Consider the following 17548-nt stretch of genomic DNA (forward strand, 5'->3'; position numbering starts at 1 on the left):
GGTGGGGCTAGATAAATCAAAAATTGGAATTAAGATTGCTGGGAGAAATATCAACAACCTCAGATATGCAGATGATACCATTTTAATGACAGAAAGTGAAGAGGAACTAAAGAGCCTCTTGATACGGGTGAAGAAGGAGAGTGCAAAAGTTGGCTTGAAACTCAACATTAAGAAAACTAAGATCATGGCATCCTCTCAATTCCTGGCAAATAGATGGTGAAGAAATGGAGGTAGTGACAGATTTTATTTTCCTGGGCTCCCAGATCACCGCAGATGGGAACCGCAGCCAAGAAATTAAAAGACGCTCCTGGGGAGGAAAGCTATGGCAAATCTAGACAGCATACTATCTAGAAGCAGAGACGTCACCCTGCCAACAAAAGTGTGTATAGTCAAGGCTATGGTGTTCCCAGTTGCAATGTATGGCTGTGAAAGTTGGACCATTAGTAAAGCTGAGTGCCAAAGAATTGACGCCTTTGAACTATGGTCCTGGAGAAGACTCCTGTGAGTCCCTTGGACTGCAAGGCGATCAAACTGGTCATTCCTAGAAATCAACCGTGACTGCTTTTTAGAAGGCCAGGTCCTGAAGATGAAACTCAAATACTTTGGCCACCTAATGAGAAGGAAGGACTCACTGGAGAAGAGCCTAATGCTGGGAAAGATTGAGGGCAAAAGAAGAAGGGGACGACAGAGAACGAGGTGGCTGGATGGAGTCACTGAAGCAGTCGGTGTGAGCTTAAATGGACTCCAGAGGATGGTAGAGGACAGGAAGGCCTGGAGGAACGTCCATGGGGTCGCGATGGGTCGGACATGACTTCGCAACTAACAACAAATAGATAATACCCTTGAATAATGTGACTCAATATGAATAATGTTAATGTTGAATAATGTTACCTCAATATGACATCATAAGGATTTTTTAAATCAACCAATGAATTCATTGTACAAACAAGTATTCATTTCAATTCATTTTTCTTTAGATAAATTTGGATGTTTTTTAATCTTTGAGCCTAAATTACTTAATCTGTTTCTTAATAGTTTTTAACTTCTATATGTATTTGTATTTATTATGGCTGTTCACCACCCTGAGTCCTTCGGGAGTAGGGCGGTATACAAATATGAAAAATAAATAAATAAATAAATAAATAAGTGAATAAAAATGTACTGATTTCATTATGGATAAATGTTTGTCTTTTTTTTTTTTTAAAAAGATCAATTTTAGGAGAATTAATGGAGCTTGAGCCCTCAGGAACATGCCTCTTATATATTGAGTTTGAAATTCTCAGGACCCTTCCTTCCTCCTTCCCTCAATTGTTCTTTTTCTCTTCTGACTTTCAACTGTACCATTTTCCAAGTGCCTGAATTGTGATCCCATGATTGCAGGGATGCTGCAAGGCAGCAACTTTGAAGACCAGTCATAAGTTGTCTTTTTCAGCATTGTTGTAATTTCAATGGTCACTGAACAAGTGGTCAGTAAACAAGGATTACCTGTATGTTGTTTCCTGAATTAAGCTTATTTTATCTTCTTTCGTGCAAGCACCAGCATCAAGAACACTGATAGAATATAAAAGTTATACTCCTAAGCAAATGCTCTGTCCACACATTTTTTTCTATTATATAAATGTGATTTTCAGTGGTTTCTCAAATTACAATACGGAAACACGCTTGTGTAATGTAATTTATGTAATGAGTATTAAGTGACATACACAGTATGATAAACAATCTGTAATCCACTATCCAGTCCAGAGTTTCTCAATGTTGGCAACTTTAAGATGTGGACTTCAACTTTCAGAATTCCCCAGCCAGCTTCAGCAGAGATAATGTATAAGTTATCTCCAAAATAGCACAGAGTGCTTCCCAACTTTTTCTAATATGAGAGTCACAGGCTTTTCCCCATGGCTGAAAGAAAGTGCTATCTGTTCCCTTGAGGTGATAAAAACTTTGCTGGCATCCCCATCCATATTCTGCCAAATAAAGGAGCTGGTAAATGGCATTGTTCTTATTGGATATAGTCTCAAGACTTTTATTATTTTATTAATCAAGACAAGATTAAAAGATTGTTATGTCAACAACCACCAGCAAAATCCTTTGCTCCAATATTGGTGAAACACACATACAGAGAGGGAGGGAGGGAGGGAGAGAGAGGCTAATCCCAAACTATGGTTTTGAAACAAATCTTGGTGCCAATTCAAAATGGTTGGGTATGTGTGTATGCATATTAGCCCAAATCAATCCACTGCAGTATCAAGGTCTCTGCACTGAAGGTTGTGGAGCATAATTACCACATTTGTCCAGTGTGGGTTGGTAGAGAATTGGTTTTCAAGTTCTCTATCTAGGACTGAGAGAGAGTGACTGGATCAAAGTTACCCAGTTGGTTTCTGTGCCTGAGGGAGGATTAGAATCTGGGTCCTTCCAGTCCTAGTCCATTATCTCAGCCACTACCCTATATTGGTTCTAGGTATATGTATTAGATTTCATGGATGTGCAAATAAGCTAGAAATAAAGGAATAAATTTTGAAGAAATACCAAAACACTCTAAATACAGATTTCCCTACAAGATAGTTCATTTTATTTTGCATCCTACAAAGCAAGGCATAAATGTACAAAAATTCTGAATTCATTAACCGAATGTCTTCACTCTGTGTAGATCTCTCTATACAAATATATATTATGTACACAAAAGGTCATATAATGCAACAGTAAAATAAGAATACCCATGGAACCAGCTCTGAGCCCAATAAGAAAAGATTACAAGATCTGAGCTTATTGATTTAGAAAAAGGTGAGGAAGGAGATGCCAATGTTAAGTTATGCAACTTGAACAAAATAGAATATTTTTTTCATTCATTATATCAGTACTAAAACTATAGTTTCCAATGCAGTTGAATGATAGATGATCAGGACAGAATAGACAAAAATATTTCCTTCAGGAGGTCTATGAAATTTGCTGTCACAGTATGTAGTAATGCCCCCAACTTGGGCAGTTTTAAAAGAGGATTAGATCAATTCACAAAGACTAAGGTTACCAGTGACTATTAATCAAAATGACTACAAATTATCACAGGGAATACGTATATGAGTATCCATTGCTAAGATAATATGAGCAAGGAGATGCTTTTGCCCAGGGGTGAAATCCAGCAGATTCTGACAGGTTCTGGAGAACCGGTAGCGGAAATTTGGAGTAGTTCGGAGAACTGGCAAATACCACCATTGGCTGGCCCCAGAGTGGGGAGGAAATGGAGATTTTGCAGTATCCTTCCCCTGGAGTGGGGTGGGAATGGAGATTTTGCAGTATTCTTCCCCTGCCATGCCCATCAAGCCACACCACACCCACAGAACCTGTAGTAAAAAAAGTTGGATTTCACCACTGCTTTTGCCTTATTCTGCTAATGGGCTTCTGGTTGGTCTTTGCAGGAACAAAAAGAACCCAAGTAGGTTTTAATCTCTTCCTTCTTAATCCTGACCCGGTTATTTTGGCAGGCATTACTACATCCTGAAGAAAGGATTATGGCCACATAAACATAAACCTCAAGTGGCTATCTTTTATTACTCTGATGCATTCACAGAGATCAAAGTGGGCTGCTAACAAGCTGTGGAAGGAGTAATAAGCAATAAACTATTGCCCAGAGGAAAATAATGAAGTAAAACAGCTCAGGCTGGTCTGTCCGTGAAGAGCTTCTACATAAAAGTTCCTTCTCTAGAATGTCTTCCTCTTCAAGGTCTTTTCTCTTCCTGGAAAGAGTGGAGAAAGTTAAATTACAAATGCCCATGAGCCAGATGATCAGTGATGACCCTTTTCCAAATAGCCAGACATTAGAATAGTCACTAGAGGACTATTAAAGATAAGGCCTTTGAATCCCCACCTTCCACCGAAGTATCTCCCAGGTACTTCAACTATTATCCATTAAATTCTAAGGAAAGAATTCTGTACCCCAAATTTGGTTCTTTGTTAACTGGTGGTCCAATTTACCATATTTTTCGCATTGTAAGACCCCCCCAAAAAAAGTGGGTGGAAATGTCTGTGTGTCTTATAGAGCAGAGGTCACCAACCAGTGGTCTGCGGACCACTGGTGGTATGTGAGAAAATTTTGGTGGTCCACAGCATCCCCGGGTGGAGGAGCTGTTCCGGGATTACCAATGGGCAGTCCTGTGACTAGAGCTCTGGAATATGGGACTGGCCAGGCAGCTCATGGTCGGGCTGGAAATTTTACCGTAGAGGGAGGTACATGCAACTTGCAACTTTGCAGGTGGTGAATGTGCAAGGAGTAGGGCAGCTCGTGGCTGAGTGGAATGAGGTAATGGTGCTGTTGCAGCAAGGGGGGGTGGCGGCGCAGACGTGCCAAAGTAACGGGTGTTGGCAACCCATGGCTCTTTCATCCCCCTGCTGTGGCTTCCTGTTGGATGATCCCACCACTGGCTGTCCCTGCCCCTCGCCCTCCCAATCACTTCTCGCCTGGCCTGAGAAGGGAAGGGCAGGGGATGGAAATTCACTCCATATTTCAGAGCGGGAGCAAAGCTTCATTCTTGCTGGGTCTCGCAGGCGTTTCTTCCAGCCCTTGTTGGTGCTGCATGCACCTCGGTTGCACCGGAGAATCAGAAAGAGAGAGGGGGAAGAGAGAGGGAGATGAGAGAGAGGGAGACAGAAAGAGAGAGTTACAGACAGAGACAGAGAAAGAGAGAGAGATGAGAGAGAGAGGACAGATGAGAGACAGATAGGGACAGAAAGGATAGAAAGAAGAGAGGGAAGAGGAGGGGGAGAGAGAAGACGGGAGAGATGAGCGAGAGAAAGAAGAGGGGAGAGAGAGAGAAGGAGAGGGAGAGGGACAGAGAAAAAGAGATGAGAGATAGATACTGAGAAAGAAAAAGATGAGAGAGAAAGAGATACAGAGAGAGATGAGAGAGAGATGAGTGATCCCAGTGTTTTGTTTTCTGTGGGAAACAGGTCCAAATGGCTCTTTGAGTGTCTAACAGGCAGCCAAGCTAAGTGCCTGAAGGTCCCCATCTCGTCACTATGAGTCCAGGCGCTTCAGCGAGCAGCACGCTGGATTCATATTAGTAGTCCGCAGGATTTATAATTATGAATTTAGTGGTCCCTGAGGTCTGAAAGGTTGGTGACCCCTGTTATAGAGCAAATATTGCAGTGGGGGGAGGGGGGTTGGTGTGGTGGCAGTGTTCACCAACTTGTCACTGCCACTGTCGCCTGTTACCGCCATCACCGCCTGTCATGGCCGCCAGGGAACACTGGAACAAACCTTTGCTGCCGAGCAACCAATAGGCGGTTGGACCGGTCTCCCAGAATACTGCCGATCAGCTGTTCTAGGCGGCAGGGATCACAGCCACCACCTATCGCCGCTGCCACCGATTGCTGCCGCCACACTGGCAATGATAGGTGGCGAACGGCAGCAGCAATCAGCAAGAGGCGGCGGTGATAGGTAGTGGTGGCGATCCCTGCCGCCTAGAACAGCTGATCAGCAGTATTCTGGAAGGCCGATCCAACCATCGATCAGCTGCTTGGCAGTGAAGGCTCCAGCATTCCCTTGTGGCAGCAGCTCAGCTCAGTTGACCAGTGATGGGCGCAACGAAGCAGAACCCTGACAAGCCACGTGCTGGGGCTGCAATAATGTGCTGAAGCTGACCAGGCTATTTGCTGTAAGGATGCTAGCCAGAAAAATACCAGATGGCTGCTGGGAGGCAGAGGCAGATTTTTTCCCCTTCTTTTTCTCCTCTAAAGCTAATGTGCGCCTTATGGTCTAGTACGTCTTATAGTGCGAAAAATACAGTAATTTATCCCTGTATGCCACTGCAGTATGCCACGTAATACTGCAATGGTTCTCAACCTTTTTCTTCACCACGGAGCCCTTTAAATACCTTTTGTGGCCACAGATCCCCAGAACTTAACTCAATATTTAAATCATAACATTTCTTCAAGCCTGCACAGACCCCATGATAGCATCGGGGGGCCCCCAGGAGTCTCCAGACCACAGGTTGAGAACCATTGTAATATTATATATAAATACACTATAAAGTAGTTGAGAGAGGCAAGAATAATTATATAAAATCCCAGGCACAACTTATTTCTATACCCTATTTCATCCTCTCTTTACCTATGCACCCACTGCTCTGTTGCAATTTAAATTGTTAAGGCTTTTGAAACAAGACCTTCGAGGATGCTCTATAATAGATATCATCAATATAAACAAATAAAAGTTGTCACAAATGAACGTTGTCCCAGGATAAGGTTGCAGGATCCAACCTGGATCAGTCACTGGGACCAGAGATTTTGTCTTCCGAGCTTTCGGATTTGTGCTGGAGCCCATCTTCAGGGAACTTGTCTTTAGCAGAGTGCTGTTCTGTGTATTTATAATGCCTGTTGCAAGTGGCTTTTTAGATATTGATTGGAGTGTGTTGATGGCTGGTTTTTAACTCATTAGCTGTAGTTGCTTGTGCTGCCGAACCCTCACCTTCTAAGTACTTGATAGTTTGGTGCAGGGGTGAAATGTTCCCGGTTCGGACTGGCTCGGGCGAGTAGGTAGTGATGGCGGCGGGGAGTTCGGAGAACTGGTAGCAAAAATCCCTTCCCCCCCAGCCTCTAGCTTGTTTATCTTCACTCTTCGGACTGAATCTTGAGCCTCTGGTTGCAACGCCTGCCTTGCTTCGCTTGCTGTAACCCCTGCAATCCATTGCATCAGCAAGCAACTGAATCTCTCTGCCTGCAATCAAGCTCATCGGTCAGCAGTCTATCTGCCTGCCTGCCTGCCTGCCTTGTCCCTTCAATTGGGTATTTTTTCCCATTTTTTTCATTTTTTTCCCCTTTGGGAGCTTTAAAAAAATAGTTAATTGGGGTTTTTTTTAGTTGTTCTTGTTTTAGACCTAGCCATTTAAAGTTTAGGAAGTTTTAAATTTAGCTGCTTTTATATAAAAATAAAATAAAATAAAATAATATTTGTGCAGCTTTCTGAGATTTTGTGTGTTTCTGTAGTGTTTCACTCTAACTACACAAACACACAAAATCTCACAAAGCTATATGTGGAATTTTGTGTGTGTAAAGTGTGAAAGTTGGTTTTTTGGACTTTTTGTGGCTGTGTGAGGTTCCTGCTTGTTGCAGGGGCCATTTTGGGTCTAGCACAGCTGCTTTTACATTGTGGGTGAGCCAGTTGTGTTGTGTTGTGTTTTGTAGTTTAAAAAAGGGCAAAGAAGTGATGTCGACTTGGCCACGCCCACCTGGCCACCAAGCCATGCCCACCCAGTCACCTGACCACCAAGCCCTGCCCACTAATTAAGCCATGCCCACAGAAACGGTAGCGAAAATTTTTAGATTTCACCCCTGGTCTGGTGGTAAATCAAGACTCCTATTGACTGACGAGGATCCTGTTTCCCAGGCTTCAATCACTTCCCTGGCTGTTTTTTTGCCTGCTCATCCAACAATCTTAGTAGCTGCAAATTGAATGTGTGTCCTTGTTCATTGCGGTGCGAGGCTACCAATGAGTTCGGGTTTCCTCGTCTGACTCCTCTCTTGTATTCTTGCTCCAGAACGAGTCTGAAAGCTTGAAAGACAAAACCTCTGGTCCCGGTGATCGATTCAGATTGGATCCTGCAAAATTCAGTTGTGCTTTCTGGATAGAGCATGCTATTAATGAAGCAGGCTGATGAATGGACAGGGGAGAGAGGAAAGGAAGGGAAGACCACAAACCACCCTTTCGCTCGGATGAGTTCAGAATGAGACTTTCAAGAAACTACAGAGGGAGAGGGAAATTGGTATGGCTTGTAAGGGATCTGAAGAAATTCTGTCTTCAACAACGATGAGAATTCTACACATCATAAAATAACCAAAGAGGGGCTGCAGATACACTTCATAAACAGCTGTAGGTAATGACTCCCTAATTAACTGCATTATGATGTCTGGAATAGTAAATATCACTCTGACACAATTATTTTATATTTTAAGATCTATACCCAATGTTCAGATTACAGAGGCAAGCATTTTGAAAAGAACTTACTTAGGAATTACAGTTTATTCCACACGGTTAAACAAACCATGGCTTAGCATAATTTTTGAACACGTGCAGAGAGAGAGAGAATATAGATCACTCTTACAATCTTGGATGCCCTTCAGAGTTGTGCTTGTCAGCTCCAGGAATTCTGCAGCCAGCATGGCTGTTTTGTAAATTCAGGGAGCTGAAGTCCATACATTTGTGGGCGCCAAATCTGGGAAAAGATGCTGCCACACATTTCTGAAACCAACCAGCTGCCAATAGAGTGGAAAAATCGAAAGCTCTGCTGAGCCTACTCTGAGCCAGCAGTAGCAAACCAGGAAAAAACAAAAATAATCACAAGGTTATATTTTGCTGCATCACTTACTGCATTTCCCTCACTACTACGTTTCTCAGTATGTCAAAATGGGAAACAGATTAGTGATTAATAATTGGTTAATATTTAACCAATATTGCAATAGACCCACAATGCGAATCTGATTTCAAACCAACATTATAAAGTGTTAAAAATCTGGGTCTGCCATCCATCAGCCTCATCTCCCGCCATTCTCATCCTTCAAATCTTTCAACTTTACTATTTGAAGAGCATCACAATTGGTATGCTCATATTTAACAAAAAGCAAGGATATTTTGACTCTATGATTGCTAAGTATCCAGTTTTATTCTATTAATGACCACAACTGGGAATGGAGTTTTGGCTGCTAATGCGGTTATTAAGTGAGCCATCACATGACCAGAACCGATTTTATGACCATTGTTATCCCAGGCTTTAAGTGAATCACAATAGTTGGTAAGTGAATTGCATGGTTGTTAAATGAATCATTAAGCAAATATAGCTTCCCTGATTGACTTTGTTTGTTAGGAGCCAGCTGGAAAGATTGCAAATTGTGATCATGTGCTGCAAGTTGTTGCAATTGTTGTATATGCAAGTCAGTTGTCAAGTGCCCAAATTATGATCACATGACTATGGGGTGGTGTGATGGTCAAAATTTTCAGAACAGATCATAAGTCACTTTTTTCCAAGGCCATCATTCATTTAACTATTATTAAATGAACTGTCATAAATCGAGGACTACCTACAGTTATATAATATAATTTTGGTTAGGCATTCTAGAGAGGAATACCAATATGATTAAAGGTACTTTTCAGTCAACCAAATGTTATCTTTGTTCTTAAGGCTCGATGTACAAAAATGAAACAATATACCTACCTGATAGCAGGAGTTGGATATTCGCTTGGGATTATGCTCTTTTGTACACCAGGCCTGCCATTTTCCTAAAAATATAAAATCCAAAAGTGTAGCCATATTATAACTATATAGGCTAAGCTTTAAAGTAGATGATAACAGCACAACTAAAGTTGTTTTTGTGTGTGTGCGCGCGCATTGAATTGTATCATTTATCCTGTCTAAATGAATCTGAGAATGACATGGGCATTTACTAATATAAGTACATTTATAACTTTAATATCAGTCTGTTATACCACTTCAGACTGGGCCTTAATAAGCCAACTGTCTTGGAAGTCAGCTCTTAATATAGGTAGTTCTTGTTTAGTAATCACAATTGGGACTGGCAACTTCATTGTTAAGTGAAATAATCACTAAGTCAAACGACAACTGTGCATATAATCTTGCTTCAGGATACTTGCAAATGTAAATGTGAGAATTGGTCTCAAATTGTAGTTCAACTCTTTGAGGGACATAATATTGAAGAGGTATATTATACAATAGACTCATTTATGATGCTGATAATTTAAAATGATGTGCAGTTTTGTCACAGCCAGATATTTGGACAATATGAATGACAAATGAACATGAGATTTGATTAATTAAATGCAGGTAATATTAATTTTATCTAATTGTGATTCCTATCTGGTGTGCTTGGAATAAGCCAGGGGTTTCAAATCAAGTTTGGAGCATGTTAACAGACAGGACTGATTGCTCCACTGGAAGTATTTAAAACTATGCTATTTCAATTTCATTTAGATAAATAGTAAGAGTAGTACAGGCTAGTTACAGAAGTAAAAGTTCACTTGCTTACCTTAATTGTTGAATCAGTAGTGTTTATTTGGTACACAATATTGGGATCACTGTGGCTGATCCTGAAATGCATAAATGAATCCATATGTAAGTCAACCATGATTTGGAAAAACATCCTAATATTGTTGCAGACTTCCCAAGCCTGAAAAGATTTAGGTATAGAAATAAGACTTATATTGTCAATCTTTAATATTTTAATATTTTTTTAATTTTTTGCTTTTATGATATTGTCACTTGATAGTGAGATGGGTGGCATGTAAATTTAATTAATTATCCCCATTCAGATAAAATACAATGACCAAAATATTGGTGAGTGAATTATAATCTAACTCATCTAGAAGATGTGCTGGAGAAGGATGGTTTAAAAGAAAAATATCTCCAGTGATACAACACATTTCTCACGTTTCAACTATTCAGATCCCAAAATTATCCTAAATGTATGTCTAAGGCAATCCATGTTATCACTTCAACATTTCCACTTTAACATTTCTACTTAGCTACAATTTATTAATAGTTTATTAATATTTATTAATAGTTTCAATCTACTTGAATAAAGGATGTTTTGGAACACTCTTACTACTCTTGGCGGGAAAGTAAGCCAACTCCCAACTCCATGCATCAAAAGTGCAGTAGATACTTTCCACTGTATTCACCTATTTATCTCAACATGGCAGCATAAATAGTTCTTAAGAAGAAACATATTCTTAAGGAAAGCCATGACATGAGGTGTGTTTAACATAACCCCATTGATTTGCCCAAAAAAAAGGAAATAGAGAAGATGAAGAGGTAGCAGAAACTACTGAAAGCCAGGGATGCTGCTGAGTGAAAATGCAGTTGGGAGAAGGGTTAATCAATAAGGGATTAGGCAGAATATTAAATTTGGCCCGTTTGATTCAGTGTGCTGAATGATGGGCTAAGGAGAACGATATCAAAACACATATGAATCCACCAAGTGCCTTAGGAAGGAAATGGCTTCCTTCCTTCCTCCTCTTTCTTTTGACTTCCTCAGCTCATCTTCACAGAATTAAAAAAAGAAAAAAGATGTATCTCTAAAGGCTATTGATTTCCCAAACAGTAAACTGAGATAAATTCACTTTAAAGATCTAGCCTAGTCATGGATGGTATTCTAACAGAACTTTGATAAAACCTTGGTAAATGAGTAATTCTCATAAAAAAATCCTGCATGTAGCTTAGCAGATCACAAGGGATTCTTAGTCTGCTGCATATGTTGCATTATTGATCTTCTAGTTAGAGAACAATCCCAGGCAGCTATAATGAAGTAGCAGTGAAAATATATTCAGGTATTGTTTTGAGTACGGCTGATTCTATGGACGAATGAATCCATTTTTAAAGGAAAGTGACCTACCTATTCTTCTAGGTGACCAGCTGCCATAAAACATAAGCAATTAAAAATATTAAATTCTACAATAACAACAAAAACAAAAGCACAACTAAATGATTCAGTGAAAAACAAATGCAATGGATGGTCAAAAAAATATCTTCCCAAGGTACATTGAGAGGAGGAGGAGGAGACAGTAATACTCAGATAGCAATAGTGCTTAGACTTATATACCACTTTACAGTGCTTTATAGCCTCCTCTGTAAGCGGTTTAGAGTCAGCATATTGCCCCCAACAATCTGGGTCCTCATTTTACCAATCTCGGAAGGATGGAAGGCTGAGTCAACCTTGAGCCATTCAGAATCGAACTCCTGGAGTGAGCAGTGAGTTAGCCTGCAATACTGCATTCTAACCACTGCGCCACCACGGCTCATATATACTCAGATGTTGATGAAGAAAACATATTTTGTTTTATTTTTCAATTGCTTTTCCTTCTGTTCAGTTGTGTCTGATTCTTGGAGACTGTCTAGATAGATCCTGCAGTTTTCTTGGCAAGGTTTTTCAGAAGTGATATGCCATTGCCTCCTTTCTAGGGCTGAGATGAAGACTAAGGCCAACCAACTGGCTTTTTTGCCTAAGACAGCACTAGAAGTTACAGTCCTCTGATTACTAGCCAATACCTTAACCACTACACCCAACTATTTCTGTTTGCTTTATTATACAATAACTAAACAAAACTTTAAAAATACAATATCAAATTCAGTTTTCAATTTTTTAATGAAAGAATGATAGTTTATGCCCTATTAATTTCCCTGGAAAGCCGTGTACCCAATGATATCACCTTTGATATGCTTAAATGTTGGCCATATCATGTCCTTCCAAAATCCATCTGGATGTATATTTTCTCTTTCCTACTCATTTCCCATGCTATAGTTTTTAGGACTGTAGCCAAGAAGACCAGTAAAATGTGAGATATGGCTTGTAACTATGCTTTAGCTAGAAACTGGGCAAGGAAAGTGGCAAGACAAGTTCTGTAGGTGGGGCCAGAAAGCACCTTGACAGAGCCAGATGGTCTATTGATTCCTCTTCCAGCTTATCTATTAACCGGGTAAAGCCAGGTTTTGAGCTCTGGGGACTTTCTCCTTGGAAGATTGCTTTGTTCTTCCTTTTTTCTTTCTTTTTACTTCTTTCTTCTGGCAGCTTTCTTTCTTCAGCTGCAGTATCAGATTGGTTTTCCATAATCTATAAAAAGAGTGTAAAATGTTCAGATTGAAAACATATGAATTATATTCTTCCACCAGGAACTTATCTTCTTTAATACATGTAATTGTTAAATTCATTAGAGGGTGATATCCTATTTTCTTACTTGCAGAGTTTGTTTAATTGATAATGTGTCATCGTTAGTGTCAATTCTTAGCAACTACATACATTTTTGTCAATCATGTTATAATCCCTTGCAGAGTGCTGTCCAAATCATCTACCAACAACATATCATAGAAACAAGTGTGTGTGTGTGTGTGTGTGTGTGTGTGTGTGTGTATATATATATATATATATATATATATATATATATATATATATATATATATATATATATATATATATATATATTTCTTTTAATTCATAGGTATAAATGTGCGATATTTTGGAATCAGGGTTTTTTCCTATGTTGAAAGATGTTAAAATGGCCATGGTGGGATGAAATCTCTATTCATCGCTTTCAGGCCTGACAGACATTTTATGTTGTTTCTTCTGAGACTTATGGGTGTGTCTGGCTGAAGAGGTCCAAGAAGGCCGAAATAGTGCTATCCCAGTCTCCCATAAGTCTCAGAAGAAACAACATAAAATGTCTGTCAGGCCTGAAAGCGATGAATAGAGATTTCATCCCACCATGGCCATTTTAACATCTTTCAACATAGGAAAAAACCCTGATTCCAAAATATCGCACATTTATACCTATGAATTAAAAGAAATATATATATATATATATATATATATATATATATATATATATATATATATATATATATATATATATATATATATATATATATGCATATTCTTTCTAGCCAGGTTTTACCTACGTAAACTAAGTTGTTTTGTAGCTCTGGTTGTGTGAAATCTCATTCACAAGCTTCAGGGCTTTTTTTCTCTGTTGACAAACTGCAACTCTGTGTTGCTCTCTGGGAGACTCAAATAGCTATTTCTGCCTTATAAGGCTTCGTCAGTGAGCCACACCCACTTCTCAAATATTCCCCCTGTAAAGGTATAATGTGTCTTTTTCTTTTTCGTAGGCTTTTATGTGCATATTCTTTCTAGCCAGGTTTTACCTACGTAAACTAAGTTGTTTTGTAGCTCTGGTTGTGTGAAATCTCAGAGGTGGTATTCAGTAGGTTCTGATCAGTTCTGGAGAACCGGTAGTGGAAATTTTGAGTAGTTCGGAGAACCGGTAAATACCACCTCTGACTGGCCCCGCCCCCATCTATTCTCTGCCTCCAGAGTCCCAGCTGATTGAGAGGAAATGGGGATTTTGCAGTAACTTTCCCCTGGAGTGGGGAGGAATGGAGATTTTACAGTATCCTTCCCCTGCCATGCCCACCAAGCCATGCCACGCCCTCAGGACCAGTAGTAAAAAAAATTGAATCCCACCACTGGCGCAAGTTAAAGTAAGAACTATTTTGTTGAACCAAGCAAGTAATGGCAAAAGCTAACTTTACCACATGAGCATCTGGGTGCGCAGAATTGTTTTCAGTGGTAGCCATATTGTTGTTCTTCTGAGGCAGTGTGTTTTTCCCCACCACAGCAGACTTGCTAAACGAAAATTTGGTATGACTCTGAGAATCTCTTTTCTGTTTTCTTGGGCTTTTATTGTCCTTTTTTTTTGGCACATCCTTCATATTGCTTGGTAGATCTTGTTTGGGAATATTCCCTTCAATGCTTGGGCTAAGGGGCTCATTTTCAGCCAAACAATCGACTAGAATTTCTGAGCAGATTTTGCTGTTTTCTAAAAAGGAAAGGTCTGTATCAGAAGTGGAGGTAGCGAAGGCATCCAGCAGTGCTGATATGGAGACATCATAATGTGGATAATAGAAAAGGTCATGAGGAATTATGGAAACTTTGGAAGGATTCGGTGTCATCATTAGTGCTTCATTAGCAATATTAAGGTCTTTGGAAGTATTACTGATTGGTTCATATTCAGGTGTATAAATTGCCTCTGAATTATCTTCAATGTCATGTTCATCAAGTTCCTGATTAGTAGATGGGATTTCCTTTAAGTTAGATGATTGTTCCATAGGTTCATCATTTTCTGTAAGCTTAGATATTATTTCCTGATTCAACATCTGTAATATGTACTTCTGTGCGACCTCTTGTTCTTCAGATACATACCCAGGTTCATTTGTCAGATATTCTGATACATTTTTAGATGAATGGGAAGTCCAAGGCAAGGAACAAATCTTACTCTCAGGTGATTCTTTTATTTCACTGGATGATTTTTGAATGTCAGAGTCAAATTCATCAGAGTCAACAGAATCTTTATGGTAAATAAGAACAGTTGATGGGAGGTCATCACTCTTTATCGAAGCTGACAAATTCACTTGATTTACTTCAGATTGATTTACATTGTTGGCAAATTTAGCAATGGGGCTGATCTGAACACTTCTTACTGGCAATGACCTAGGCCTTTGAGGTTCTTTTGTAGAAGAATCCATATAATCAGCTAGGCTGTCATTAGGTTCTGTACTTGTTGCATGAAAATTTTGATTCTCCTCATCAAGAGGCAAAGTAAGATCATCAATTTGGGGTGGTGGTGATTGGTTTTCTACTAGGTGAATAGGATATATATGTTCTCCATTTTCATTCAGGAGCAACACTTTTTCTTGTTTTTCTTCCTCAGGTATCTCTTTAAAATGGACATAAGCAGATTCAATTGGAAATTCCTTGTCCAGATCTGAAAAGTCTTCCTATGTGACATTAAATATAAATAATAATAATGAATACATAATCATAGAACCATAGAACCTGAAAAAAAGTTGAATGATTATATTTTCCAAAACACTGGGCAAATAATTGTTCTAATTCAATATAAATGAACGGTTTTTATCAAGCAAACTGTACTACAACTAATAATAATGGAATGAAATTTAGGAATTCCAACAGATTGTCTATCTGTTCTGCTTTTTTAAACTGTCATAGCATAGATGTGAACGTTACTTTTTAAAGTCTATATAGAATACAATTCCACCACAAAAAGTTGAAGGAAGGCATTGGGCAGAGACTTAGATAAAAGTGGACAGTATATGTCTTAATTCTCATTTGCTGAAAATTGAGGGTAGGGGAATGTGACTATATGCATGAATTAATCAATATGCTGATTGTCATATTTTGAAAACCAGATTCAGAATACTTTGTTTTCCTTGTAGGAAGCTCTATACCAAGGGCCAATGTCTTCAACAAGCCAGTCTCTGAAGTCTGATATCCTGTAGTATCTATTTTGTTGATCTTTATAATCTAAATTAGGTTTTAAAGGATTCACATGGTCATAACTATCATCAACTCAATTTGGGCAATTTACGATGAAGGTACCTTCTTCTTTCCAGAACAGCAAAGTCCTTGATATTTGCTGAATTCAATATGGTGCATCGTTGTAGAAAATAAGTGATTTGATTATACTTTAATTTAAAATAATAGCTGAATCATCTTATGATCATAAGTTTGAATATATTGAAGTATTAATACCAACAACTGACAAAACCTGACAGAAGTGGGCAACAATCATACAAAGTTAAAGTCTGAAAATCAGTAAGCATTCCTTACTTAATCTATTCAGCATGATAATGTATCAGAAAATCAGAAGGAGTGATACTATATAAGTATCTTAAAAAGAAAAAAAGTTAAAAAGTGAAGTGAAATAAAACACATACCCCTTCCAGTTCTGGGAAATGCTCCAAAAACTGTGCCACATACGTCATGATGGACTGCTCATCAGGTGAATCAATCATAATGTCTGGGAAGAAATCACATGAAGCATCATTTCAATATTAACCAAAGCATCCATGAATGAAAAATAATTACCATTCCAAGACACTGTCTTTTCAAAACTGCCACCTTTACTTTATTCTCAGTTAATATCTTAGTACCTTAATATTCTTCTCCAGGTACAAAAGTTTCTTTTAAAGAACAAGCATGGTCTGGAAGATGATTCTAGAGTAACCAGTGCTGGTATCCTTCCTGATAATGAGTTTGCTAAATTAAAAAATATTTATTTTTCTTCCTTTTTTTTATAACCTTCGTATCTATAAGGTTGGTTTTTGTTCTAGGAAGATTCTCAACATGGTGCTATCAATTCTGTTTTGTATTAAATGCCATGAATGTTCTAAACCTTCTTCTGAACCATTTCTCTTAAGGGTGGAGTGCATGTTGTGATTTATCTGCCCTGTATGTTTATCTGTTTCTGCTAAATAATAACAACAATAACAACAACAATAACTTTATTGTCATTGTACGTATATACACAGTATACCCATACAACGAAATTAACTTAATACCCAAAGACCAGGTCCAACATACATAACAATCCCCAAATACATATATATATAGTGACATTCAAAGATGAGTAGGCTACCTTCTGGTTCCAGAAGCCTTGGAATACCCAGATAGTCTTGTGCAGTACAGAATGCATCCTCTAAGTTTTCCCTGGGAGATTTCTCTAAAGCTTGCTTCATATCTACCAAGCTAGAATCTATTGCTTTGATTACAGCTAAGAAGGCCAGGCCACTTCTCCAACTGCTGGTAAAGTCCTGAATTGCAACACCATATCTAAAAGAAGAAGAGGCACTTATGAATATTCAAATACAAAAACAATAAGCTTAACAACTTTTGGAACATGAAAAATTGTTGCAATAAAATAAGTCAGCTTTAGAAATTGAACCACACAATTATAAGCTGACGACTAAATTTCCAGGGTTTTTTCCCCATATATTTATTTCAATGGAATGGAATGGAATAAAATAATAAATAATAAATTTTATTGTCATTGTACATATATACAACAAAATTGATTTAGCCTCTACTGGTGCAATCCGTAACAAAAATACAAGACAACATGAATTATATAGAAAATGGTCCTTATACAAGTAATTAGGGAGAAACCAGTCATATGTTTCCATGTATGCATGGAGTGATT

At 38.7% G+C, this 17548-nt stretch overlaps 1 protein-coding gene across 1 annotated transcript in view; it reads right to left on the minus strand.

The window, feature by feature from the left end:
- Positions 1–2557: 2557 nt before the first annotated feature.
- CLMN (calmin) overlaps positions 2558–17548 on the minus strand; it is an 82938-nt gene continuing 67947 nt past the window's right edge. The window contains exons 7-13 of the mRNA XM_070931538.1: positions 16988–17181; positions 16287–16369; positions 14082–15326; positions 12419–12606; positions 10027–10087; positions 9198–9262; positions 2558–3728 (exon numbers count right to left, since the gene is read on the minus strand). Of these exons, the coding sequence (XP_070787639.1) occupies positions 3566–3728; positions 9198–9262; positions 10027–10087; positions 12419–12606; positions 14082–15326; positions 16287–16369; positions 16988–17181 (1999 nt within the window). The 3' untranslated portion in view covers positions 2558–3565. The remainder of the gene's footprint in view (positions 3729–9197; positions 9263–10026; positions 10088–12418; positions 12607–14081; positions 15327–16286; positions 16370–16987; positions 17182–17548) is intronic.

The sequence above is a fragment of the Pituophis catenifer genome, unplaced genomic scaffold, assembly GCF_029215685.1.
Source record: "Pituophis catenifer annectens isolate HBS135680 unplaced genomic scaffold, rPitCat1.0.hap2 SCAF_1, whole genome shotgun sequence".
Taxonomy (NCBI): Eukaryota; Metazoa; Chordata; class Lepidosauria; order Squamata; family Colubridae; genus Pituophis; species Pituophis catenifer.